Genomic DNA, 12,757 nt, shown 5'->3' on the forward strand with positions numbered 1-12,757 from the left:
ACTAGAATGTATTTAATTGTAAGTTAAAGACAATATGCAATGGATTTTCTAAACTGTATCAGTTATTTCCTCAATACAGCAGCTTTATAAGAAAAGGATTTCTCAGTTAAATAAGAACAATATATTTACTGCCCATCAGTAGATTCAAAATGTACACAAGTATATGAAAGAGTCTAGGAATATAAGTATCATAACAAAAATTCTAGCTGCCTTGTAATAAACAAAACAAAATATGCACCATGTCCTAGCATTTGTCCACTGTATTTGACACATACAACTTCTGTAACACCCGCAGACTTTTGGGAAGTATTAACTAACCACTTTTCAATAGGGAAATACCTATGAGGACTAGAAAAATGGGTTTACAGTATTGCCACACGTATTTCTAGATTCAGTAGATTACTTATCATGTATCTTCATTCTAAGACCAAGAAAAGAAAGACTACATTGAATCCTTTTTTGGGGAAAATGACTAGATTCTTCTACATGTGGACTTGTGCAAAAGAATAGCTTTTCAAACGTACTTATCTGTATTTTAATTTTTTTTGTTGCTGGGGATGAAGTTTCCCACCTAGCACATCTTAGCCATTCCTGAATCACACTCCATTCTTTTTATTTTGGGACAGGATCTGGATAAGTTGCCTAGGCTAGTCTTGAACTTGGAATCCTCAGACCTGGATTTCCTGAGTAGCTGGAATCACAGCATATACCACCAAACACAATGTAAACATATATTGTTAGTCTTTATAAAACAGTTATGATTAAAATTGCAGTCAGATATCTACTGATACCCAGGTCATACAAATTATCTAGAAATAAAGCAGACTTGTTTAAGTCTGAGTAATAAACATTTTTCATTGGATTAACTTCTCAGATGCTGTGTCTCAGAGAACATTTGCTCCTAGATATTATATTAAGTGTAAAATAATCTGGAAAGAGAAGAAAATCTAATTTATACTTAATGTATGAGGTCTGACATAAACGTCAATTAAAGACAAAAGAGAGAAAAAAAGTCAAGTAAAATGTCCAACTATATTTTTCCTTCGTATATAGAAGATACATAGGTAAGGGGGAAAAAATAAAGGCCAGTTTTTATAAAGTGCATCTTGTATATTCAAAGACCTCTCTAATAAAACAGAAGACACATTCCCCCCATGCCCCTGCCCCTGGTTGGTCGTGGGGCTTAAACTCTGGGCCTGGGCACTGTCCTTGAGCTGAAAGTGAGCATTCTACACTTCAGGTTTTCTGGTGGTTTATTAACTGGAGACAAGAGTCTCTCACGGACTTTCTTGCCTGGGCTGGCTTTGAACCATGATCTTCAGATCTCAGCCTCTAGAGTAGCTAGGATTACAGGCACAAGCCGCAGGAGCCAGGCCATGAGGGACTCTTAATTTCTAATTAAACAACAAAAAGCTGGAAGTAGAGGTGTGACTCAAGTGATAGAGTGCTAGCCTTGAGGGGAAAAGCTAAGCAAGAATACAGGCCTTAAGTTTAAGTCCCAATATCCACACAGACACCACCACCATCATTACTACCACCATTACCACCACCAACTACTTCAGAATTAAATGATACCACAGATCAAATGGACTTAACAGAGATCCACAGAATATTCCACACAATAAAACAGAATATACTTTCTTCTCAGCAGCCCACAGAACATTCTCCAAAATAAATCCTATTTGAGGACATAAATTAAGTCCTCACAAACAGGAAAACTGAAGTTAATTTCCTTTGTTTTATCAGACCACAATGGAATTAAACTAGATATTAACAACAAAAGATACTATAGAAAATATAAAAACACATGAAGACTAATGAACAGTAGTCAAGGAAAAAACAAGGCTAAATCAGAAAAGTCTTGGAGGGCTGGGAATGTGGCTTATTGGTAGAGTGCTAGCCTAACATGCATGAAGTCCTGGGTTCAAATCCTCAGTACTACATAAACAGAAAAAGCCGAATGTGGTACTGTGGATCAAGTGGTAGAGTGCTAGCCTTGAGCAAAAGAAGCTCAGGGATAGAACTCAGGTCCTGAGTTTAAACCCCAGGACTGGCAAAAAAAAAAAGTCTTGGAATAAAATAAAAACGTAACATACCAGAACATTTGTGTTAAGGGCCTACATTATAAAACCAGGAAGAGCTCAAATAATAACCAAATTATTCTCCTTAAGCTGTTAGACAGACAAGGGCAAAGCAAACCCCATATTAGAAGGTGACAAGTGATAAAAATCAGGGAAGCAAATTAATGGAGACTAAAAAAAAAATACAAAGAATAATGAATCAAAGAGTTGACTCTTTCAAAAGGTAATAAGATTGATAAGCCATTAATCAAAACTAACCAAAAGAAGGAGAGAGAAGACCTCAACTAGGAACGAGCAGGTACCAGTTGCTCATTCCTGTAACCCTAGCTGCTCAGGATGCTGAAATCTGAGGATCATGGTTCAAAGCCCAGGCCAGCCAGAAAAGTCTGTAAAACTCTTATCTCCAATAAACCACTAAGAAAAAGTTGGAAGTAAAGCAGAACGCTAGCCTTGAGCACAAAAAGGCTCAGGGACAGTGCCCAGGCCCTGAGTTCAAACCCTAGGACTAGTAAAATGAATGAATGAATGAATAAAACAGGAATGAAAAAGGGATATCACAACAAATGCCAATGAAATTCAGAGGATTACTAGGGAATATTTCAAAAAAACACTGTTTACTATGTTATAATAAACTGGAAACTATAGATGAAATGGATAAATTTCTAGAGTCATCTGACGTACCAAAACTGAGAAGATATACACGGATTTACTATAATCAACAAGATTGAAGCAATAATAGAGACTCCCAACAAAGAAAAGTCCAGGGTCAGACAGATTTACTGTTGAATTCTACCAGACATTCACAGAAGAACCAACACTGATGCTACTGAAACTATTCCACAAAACAGAAAAGGAAAGAATGCTACAAAACCCATTCTACGAAGCCAGTATTATCGGAATATCCAAACTGGAGGACACAACAGAAAAAGAAAATTCCAGACTAAAAACCTTGATGATCACTATCTCAATAATGTACAATTCAAATTCAACAACACATTAAGATGGTCATACACCATGATCAAGTTGATTTCATTCCAGCGATATGAAAGTGGTTATGTGTACTATCAAATATAAATAGAAAAAAGGACAAGAATCACATGATTATCTTAACAGTTGCAGAAAAGGCTTTGGGTAAAATCCAACATCCCTTCCTGATAAAAGCCATGAAGAAACTAGAAAGAGAAGGAATATCCCTTACCATAATAAAGACTATATATAACAAATTTATACCCAACACTGTACTAAATGGAGAAAAACTGAAAGCATTTCCTCTAAAATTAGGAATGAGACAAGGGTGTCTACTCTTTCACTCTTATTTAATACAAGGATTAAATTTAAGAGAAAGAAAAGAGATTCAAATAGGAAAGGAAGAAGTCAAGTGATCCACATGCAGATGATAGGATTCTAAACTTGAGAGAGCAGTGTGGTAGTGCTGCTGCAGCAGGCTACAGGCTGAGAAGCTGAAGTCTTGGATCTGTATAAACACAGCCACAGGAGTGCGCACAGGGACTACCACATTGAGACAAAGCTTCACTGTGAGGTTATTACAGGACTCTGCCAGAACCTCTAACACTGGGGGAGTGTCTCCTTGTAGTCCCCACTGCGGCACTGCCAGGGATAGCCCCCAGCCAGGCCCCAACAACTCACTCATGCCAGGGAGGGCGCCCTATGGAGCCAACTCTGCCCCATGTCCGTCTATGCCTCCACACACACACCAAAAAAGAAAGAAAGAAAAAGAAGGAAAGAAAGAAAAAAAAAAAATTTAATCTAATGAGCTGATATTTTTTTTTGGGGGGGGGGGGAGGGTCAGTTGTGGTGCTTGAATGCAGGGCTTGAGTGCTGTCCCTCAGCATTTTTGTTCAAGGCTAGTAATATCACTTTGAGCCACAGAGCCGCTTCTCGTTTTCTGATGGCTAGAGACAAGGGTCTCACAGACTTTCCTGCTTGAGCTGGCTTTGAACTGTGATCCTCTGAACTCAGCCTCCTGAGCAGCTAGGATTATAGGCACAGCCACCAGTGCTTGACTAAATGAGCTGATTTTGTTGGCTTCAGGTGAGAATCTTTTCTCTAATTCCAATTATATAAAAACACTGAAAATAACCATGTAAAATTAAAACAGCAGTTCTTTAAAAGGAAAAAAAAAACCTTTTATTTTCTTGTATTTCTTTATCATTCTCCCTCCTACCCCTGCTGTCTACCCCCACGAAACCAGTGATTTCAAACTGCAGTTCATTACCCTTGTTTCAGTAAGAGCATTTCATGTAATGGGATGTTGGACGCTCTAGCATAGCAGTGAGGGAGTACTGGGAAGCTGTGTCAGGCAAGTTCAGTCTTAGTCATTAGACCACTCTTGTATTTATACAGCTGTTACATAAACTTCTCTACAAGGGAAAACAGTCTGGCGCCAGGAAAGAAGCGACCCACTTTGGCGTTGAGCTTTACCTTGTTCCCTGTGCCAGCACAGCAGATCCCCAGGGCCATGGCCGCTCCGTAGCGCACGTGAGGGTTGTAGCTCTCTGACAACAAAGAAACCACACTGGGACACTGCTCAGGGGTCCTGAGGAGAAATAAGAGCATGAAGGCACTGTTTTAGGTAACATGTCATAAATAAAATTGGAAGAATTTTTTTTTTTTGGTTGGTTGGCCGTGGGGCTTGAACTCTGGGCCTGAATGCTGTCCCTCAGCTCTTCAGCTCAAGGGTAGCACTCTACCACTTGATGGAAAAATTTTAATAAAGCAGAGTGCTTGACAAATAATTTGCAGAATTAAGATTGCCCAAAATTCTAATTGCTGATAGTGGAAATTTATCTTCAACCACAGCTTTGCATTCCAGTCATTCTCTGGTTCCCTCCAGCGAGACAAACGGCCATGTGAAGAGCAGCACATGGCTCCATAGCCACGCTCCTGGTCACTATGCCTTCTGTTCCCAAAGTCATGTTAGATGTTTCCAGAGCTGCATGAAAGACTATTTTAAATTCTGTAATGTTACCCTAGTTATAAACCAAGGTGGTTAATACAAGCCTTAGATCATTGTTTTGTTTTTTTTTTTGGGTCTGGTCGTGGGGCCTGAACTCTGGGCCTGGGTGCTGTCCCTCAGCTCTTCAGCTCAAGGCTAGCGCTCTACCACTTGGGCCACAGCGCCACTTCCGGCTTTTTTTCTTTTTGCTTATGTGCTGCTGGGGAGTCGAACCCAGGGCCTCAGGTGAGCAAGGCAAGCGCTCTACCACTGAGCCACCTTCCCAGCCCCCAGGTCATTGTTTTTTTTATTTTAGTAAATAACAAGTTTTTTCTCCCTCTCCCCACATTCTTCATCTTTGCAGCAATGACAAGAAAGGCCAAACCTGACTAATGGAATCCTGACTCTCCTTCCTGTTCCAGTGGTTAACCTTGAGAGGCTGCAGGACTAGGCTAGTCGATACAAGAAGGTGAGCTGGAAGCTTCCAGAAACTAGGAATGTTGTAATTTTGAACCTTGTAGATATTTTTTGACTATTCTAAAAGAATATTGTAAAACTATGTAGATAATCTGAATGCTAGTGGCTCATGCCTGTAATCTGAGCTATTAAGGTGGCTGAGATTTTTTTGGGAAAAAAACAAATCACAGTTCAAAGCAAGTCCAGGCAGAAAAATCCATGAGAGTCCATCTCCAAAATGAATAATAAAATGCAGGGCTGGAGGCACGGCTCAAGCATTAAGAGTACCTGCCAAGCAAACTAGCTGAGTGAGCCCAAGGCTCTGAGTTCAAACCCCAGTACAGAAACAAAAGTAACTTATAGAAAAAAAAGAACAAATTTTCAGTTAATGCATAAGTAATAAATAATAAGTTATATACATATATATACAATTTATATTTTAGATCCTGTTTTGTTTGCTGTACCAATTTAGACAGTCAAGGTTTAATCACTTTGAAAGTTTCATTCCTTATTTGAAAAAAAATACCACAAGTTTTATAAAGTTATTTCCAATTTTGTAATGCTATTTAAAGGTGAACCAGTTATCATAGACTTAAATCAATGCCCTTACTTCAGGAAAACTTCAATGAATAATAGTACTTTGGGGTCCGGTCGTGGGGCCTGAACTCTGGGCCTGGATGCTGTCCCTCAGCTCTTCAGCTCAAGGCTAGCACTCTACCACTTGAGCCACAGTGCCACTTCCAGCTTTTTTTTTCTCCTGCTTATGTGGTGCTGAGGAATCGAACCCAGGGCCTCATGCATGGAAGGCAAGCGCTCTACCACTGAGCCACCTTCCCAGCCCGAATAATAGTACTTTGAAGTAAGCATGACACCACAGAAGATGCTGGAGAGTTATTATACAACTTAAAATTGACATCACCATCACATAACTTTTTTCACTCCTAATCAGACCGAGAATTTAAAGCTCTTCCCATAATTTATACCTAAATCCTGATAAAGTCACACATTTTCTACCTAACTACCAATAAAATCATTTAAGACTCAAGTCTAAAGGATTAAGGGATTGTATATTCTACTTACCTATAATTTTTTTAAAGTTACTTAGTAAGAGGCAAAGAAATTCAATTTATAGAGACTTCACCAACAAGAATCTTCTTTTAGGTTTAAGGTATAATGACTAAACACTTAGAGATAAACCAAGCCCTTTGTTCCTCTACCTTCTCAATTGATAATTCAGCTAGAAAGTCAAAACTAGGGATAATTTTAACATACATATGAGCAATATTTCATAAAGGCTAACTAAATATTCTTAATTTAAGCTCTCTGATGTTTGGAGTGGAGTACCTCACAGTGGGTTCAGAAGAGCTCACAGGGCTCACCTGTGCTAGGACTTGGTAGAAGGGACTAATGATCACAAGAGATAATTGTGAACAAAAGAATAGGAGAAGCAAGCTTGAAGAAAAGTAGTGGAGTAAACTACAAATGAGATACAACATGGAAAATAAACACTGGGAATACTGACACAACAGGTATCAAAGCTTTTTAATGGTAGTCTTCAACCACTTAACCTTCCCCATTTCTTTGTCAAACCCACTCCAGTGGATGTCAATCTCCATTCCAATGGATATGTCACTTTATTTTCCAATGTTCTACCCTTTCCTATGCCCCGCTTTTGCTCATGCTATAACCCGTTTAATCTTGCTAATAAAGCATATGAATGCTTTATGGGTACATTTGCACTAGTAGACTAGTTGTCCCAAAGACCAAATGAGATCATGTATGTGAAAGAGTTCAGAAACATACAGTATTAGATAAACAAATATTATTTGTGGCATTTGTGGCAGTCTCTCTATATCATTACATCTCATGATTAGGCCTGGTAAGTCATAATTACTGAGTGCTTGTTATGTATAAACCGGTGGGTTTAAATGATAACAAATATTTGGGAAAACTGAGTCCTGATGTAAGCTCACTTAGGCCTTGTTAGTGACTATCTGCCAATCACTCACCTGATAACAGTGACTCTAAACCACTTTGGGATGAGAGTCACTGCTCCTAACCCCCCAACCTCTGCCATAATGTGCAGAATGTTATTTTGGGAGTCTGGTATTCCAACATAAAAAAAGAAATGTGTCTTTTTAGGTTTTATAGTTTAGTTTACACAGTAACACGTAAATAAAAAAGAAAAACAATCTTATTGCTCTTACATGGTTTTAGACACAACACTAAAGCAGCAACAGTTAAAACAACACTTTAATCCCGTGTGTAATGAAAAAAAAGGCTGTATTTTTTTTTTTTTTTGCTTTCAAAAGGAAATACACACTGAAATAGAAACCAAAGTCCAGTTTTGTGTTTCAGTAAAATTTCCTGGCTTGTAGCTAACAGCCATTTAGCCAGTGTTACTATCTGAACAAGACTTTCACTAAGCAGGAACTGTGCAAAGCTGTGCGCCCCAGTCACTGACATGTCACCGGACCATAACTGCATATATGAATTCTCTTCTTTCAACACACTAGCTTTTGCTTTTTTGTTGTTGTTGGTCGTGGGGCTTGAACTCTGGGCCTGGGTGCTGTCCCTCAGCTCTTCAGCTCAAGGCTAGCGCTCTACCACTTGAGCCACAGAGCCACTTCCGGTTTTCTAGCGGGTTTATTGGAGATAAGAGTCTCACGGAGTTTCCTGCCCAGGCTGGCTTTGAACCTGGATCCTTAGATTGCAGGCGTGAGCCACCAGCACTCGGTAACACACTGGCTTTTAACTACTGTTTTATTTTAACTGAATATTTTCTGCAAACCCAACATCATTCCATAAAACAAGACATTTTCAAGAATGTGGTGTCATTTTTCTCCTCATCCATCTTCACTAGCAGAGGAAAAACAGAGCAATACATGCACATATGCACAAACACTCTTCCTAACAAGGGTCATCACAAAATAATTTTTGAAGTTATAAACCTTAGGACAGTTCCCTGGCAGAATTCTTAATTTATAATAATTTTCACTAGGTTAAGTTCCACAAACCTTAGGACAGTTCCCTGGCAGAATTTTTTTTTTTTTTTGGGGGGGTCCGGTCGTTGGGCCTGAATTCTGAGCCTGGGCGCTGTCCCTCAGCTATTCAGCTCAAGGCTAGCGCTCTACCACTTGAGCCACGGCACCACTTCCAGCTTTTTTTTTCTTTTTGCTTATGTGGTACTGAAAAATCGAACCCAGGGCCTCATGTATGCAAGGCAAGCGCTCTACCACTGAGCCAACTTCCCAGCCCCTGGCAGAATTCTTAATTTATAATAATTTTCACTAGGTTAAGTTCAACAACACATTCTTGTTGTGTTGTATACACACCTCTATATAAGTCCTTTGTACTCTTTAACTGTTCAAAAAATTGAACAGTATTCTGAATGACTAAGAGCCTGTTGGATATCTAAAACAAAATATGTCAGAGATACTACAGTCAATTTGAAGAAAGAGGAAGACAGGGCACCCCACACAACAACATTCCTCTACAAAATCCCCACAACTAATCAGTCAGCCAGTCAAGTGAAATCCTTATTATTTCCATAAATGTCTTCTAACATTCCCTTTTCTTTTGTTTGTTGTGGTAGAGAGAACAAGAAACTTAAACTCAGAAAGACTTGGACTCCAATTTTAGTACAGTCATTTATTAACAATGACAAGCACTGAATCTCTCTGAGGCCTATTTGTTTCATCCATAAAACAGTATCTGTTCCCTTTCATGCCTGCTGCAGAGAGCTGATAGTATAGTGGAATAAAATACTGCGCTACATGATTTAGGTACAGAACTAGAAGTTGGCTTCAGACCAGAGCCAGGAATTTAGTTTAATCTGTTAATATACTGTAGTTTTAGGTGTTGCCACAGCTACACATACATACATACATCATACACATACACACACACACACTTTTTTTTTTGGTGGTTAACTGGAGATAAGAGTCTCACAGGATTTCCTGCCAAGGCAGGCTTCAAACTGCAATCCTCAGCTCTGTGCCTCCTTAGTAGCTGGGTTTACAGGCATAAACCAGTGATGCCCTACTATATTTATATCTATACTTATATTTAGGATTCTGATCTCTAGATTTCTTCTTTGTTTAGAAAGAGCTAATAAAATATATTGATACTATTCTTAAACCAACTACAAAACAAAATTCAACTCCCCATCCCCACCTCCTTCCCAGATATCAGCATTTGAACTCAAGAGTATCGGTTTCCTCCCTCCTCCTCCTCTTCCTCCTCCTCCTCTTCTTTCTCCTCTTCTTCTTCCTCCTCCTCTTCCTCCTCTTCCTCCTCTTCTTCCTCTTCCTCCTCCTCCCCCTTCCCCCTCTCTTCTTTTTTTGTTGGTCATAGGGCTTGAACTCTAGGTTTGGACACTGTCCCTCAGCTCTTCAGCTCAAGACAAGTGCTCTAACACTTGAGCCACAGTACCACTTTCGGTTTTCTGGTGGTTAATTGGGGATAAGAGTCTCATAAACTTTCCTGTGGCTGGCTTTGAACTGTAATCTTCAGATCTCAGCCTCCTGAGTAGCTAGGATTACAGGCGGGAGCCACCAGCACCTGTCCAGAGCATCAGTATCTTGCCCTGATGGTTTCTGCAACTCTAGGCTGGCTTTTTGCTGGTGAGGACTGTTCTGTCCAGGCTGGCTTTGAACCAGGATTCTCTAAGTCTTAGCTGCCCAAGGAGCTAGGAGTACAAGCATGAGCCACTAGTGCCTAGCTCAAGTTCTCTTCTTCAGTTAATTGCTTGGGAACAAATACTAAGAGCCTAATGCAGAACAAGAAGGACTGCAATAAAGACTGAAATAGGTTTTAAGGACTATAAACTTTTTAAAAAGCATATTTGAAAACATTAGTCACTTTTAATCTAATAACAGTTCCAACTCAGACACATTCTTTAGAAAAAACAAATGTTAAGACAAGGAATGACAAGTTCATTAATAAAGTAACTTAGACATTCATCTTTTCAAGAATACAATAAAACCATAATATTATGTTTATTTCAATGTTCCAGCAGGCAGCCCTGAAAGGACAAAGTCATGTTTCGAAGCAATGATTAGAATGCAAACACTCACTGAAAACCAAATTTGTGCACATTAATCTTTACACACAAAAACACATATAGTGGCTGTGTGTGTAATTTTTTAAAGTAATGCCTACTTCAGTGATGATAAAATTATATCACCATTTGCAACCTATAATGAACCAATGGATCTCAGATTAGTTATTAATAACTAACATCACCAAAACAGACCGATTATATCTTATATAGACCACCAATCTTAAATTTATAGAAAAATGGTGAGTGAAAACTTGAACTGAATCTGAACATGATCAACCTAGAGCTAACTAGACATCCCTATTGTATGACATGAGAATCCAGTACAGTGAAGCTGGAGAGTTGCATTCTTGGGATAAATGCTGTTAATGTCAAGCTCTGAAGCAATGCAGACTTAATTCTCACAGACCTGTGGTCGGTTTGACCTCCAGTACAAGGGCTGGCCTTTATTTCATTTGACTCAGGGTTCCACAGCTGCGGCACCCTCCCAATAGAAGCCTGGAGCCGGGGATAGTCAAATAAGCAACAAGCAGGCTGGGAAGCTGGTGTAGCCAGAGGTTTAGGAGGAGGTAAACAGGGGCAGTGAGACCTTTAAGAAGCTCCCCTGACACCAGCATAACAGAGAAGACCACAGTCATAGCCAGAAAGGCTCGAAAACCGCTTACCTTTTACCTCAGGCTCTATCTATATAAGCAGGAGGCGAAGATGGAGCAGAGCACAGTGTAAGTGACCTGTGGGCTTAAATGGGAGCCTCACATTAGGGCTAATCAGCAAAACTAGATTGCCTTCCTTTTTTTTGGGGGGGGGGGGAGGAGGAGAGGGCAAAGTTATTTAAGAACTCTGTCAAATGACACCTCACAAGTGAAGGAAGGGGTGACACTGACCAAGCATTGTACTCATAACCTGACTTACAGAATTATAACCTCTGTACAACTACTTAATAAGGATAGTGAAAACAATAGCTCACCACTAATCTAACAGAACATAGACTCCAGTGTCCATACACAACAATGAGTGCAGAGTTCTTATTAAAATACTTTGGAAAAAAAAGAAAAACATTTTGAAAAAGTCACTAAGCAAACAACATTCCACAAGAAAAACAACAAATCTATACAAGAGAGGATAATCTGATTTAAACTGTTCGATTTTCAACAAAATTTATGAGACATGCATACAAATATGTCCATTCACAGGAAAAAATAAATTAACAAATTATTCTAGAGGAAGCAAAGGTTTTGGATATAAATCAATTATTTAAAAAAAAACCATGGAGTCAGTCAGGTGTCAGTGGCTCATGTCTGTAATTTTAACTTCCCAGGAAGCTGAGATCTGAGGCTCAAAGTTTAGAGCCTGACAAGGCAGAAAAGTCCATGAGACTGGAAGTGGAGTGGGGCTAAAGTGGTAGGTGAAGAGCAGCCCTGGATCATGTATGACCTGAGATGCCAGCCATACTTGAAGACAAAATTTGTCTAAATGCTTCATTAAAATAGTAAAGTCAGTATGTAACCACTCTGTATATCACCTTCATATTATTTTTTAAAGTTCATTTGGCTATCATCAAATGTTTAAGTTCTAGAAGCTGTTATTCCCAGTTAACCAAAACCAGCCCACTGAATTGAGTGAAAAGTTTAAGGGACAGTCCTGAGTGAAAAGGCTAAGGGACAGTGCCCAGGTCTTGAGTTCAAACCTCAGTTCTGGCACAATAAATACATACATATTTACATACACAAATAAATCAAACCATGAACAACTAAAGAAAATGGGAGAACAAAATATCAACAAATAAAAGAGAAATAGCAACAAAGAGAAAGACTTATAAAAAGAAACCTACAGAACTGAAAAATTCAACAACTGACACGAACAGTTTAATAGCAGAACTGAGCAGATATACTGAGGCATGGCTGTAATAATCCCAGTACTTGGAAGGCTGACACAAGGAGGACTCTGAATGTTGAGATCAGGACCAGCTTGGGCTACATAGTAAGGTGCCAGTGACTGTGCTGAAGACAAAGAACAAAGGGAAAACCACAGTGATGACAAAGAATAATAACCTCTGAATCTAAAGATAGGACAAATGAAGCTATTATGAGAAGCAGAAAGAAAAAAATGAAAAGGAAGAGAGCCTAAGGTATCTGTGGGAAACCATCAAACTTACTGATATCCACCTGCTGGGAGTCTCGAAGAGAAGGGTGAGGGTCCAGA

At 39.3% G+C, this 12,757-nt stretch overlaps 1 protein-coding gene across 1 annotated transcript in view; it reads right to left on the bottom strand.

The window, feature by feature from the left end:
* The window catches only part of Psmd1 (proteasome 26S subunit, non-ATPase 1), a 102,041-nt gene that overhangs the window by 24,819 nt on the left and 64,465 nt on the right, over nt 1-12,757 (bottom strand). Inside the window, exon 17 of the mRNA XM_042679019.1 lies at nt 4,524-4,638. Coding sequence (XP_042534953.1) covers nt 4,524-4,638 — 115 coding nt within the window. The remainder of the gene's footprint in view (nt 1-4,523; nt 4,639-12,757) is intronic.

Source organism: Dipodomys spectabilis, unplaced genomic scaffold (assembly GCF_019054845.1).
Source record: "Dipodomys spectabilis isolate Male_0828 unplaced genomic scaffold, ASM1905484v1 ptg000051l, whole genome shotgun sequence".
NCBI classification, from domain to species: Eukaryota; Metazoa; Chordata; class Mammalia; order Rodentia; family Heteromyidae; genus Dipodomys; species Dipodomys spectabilis.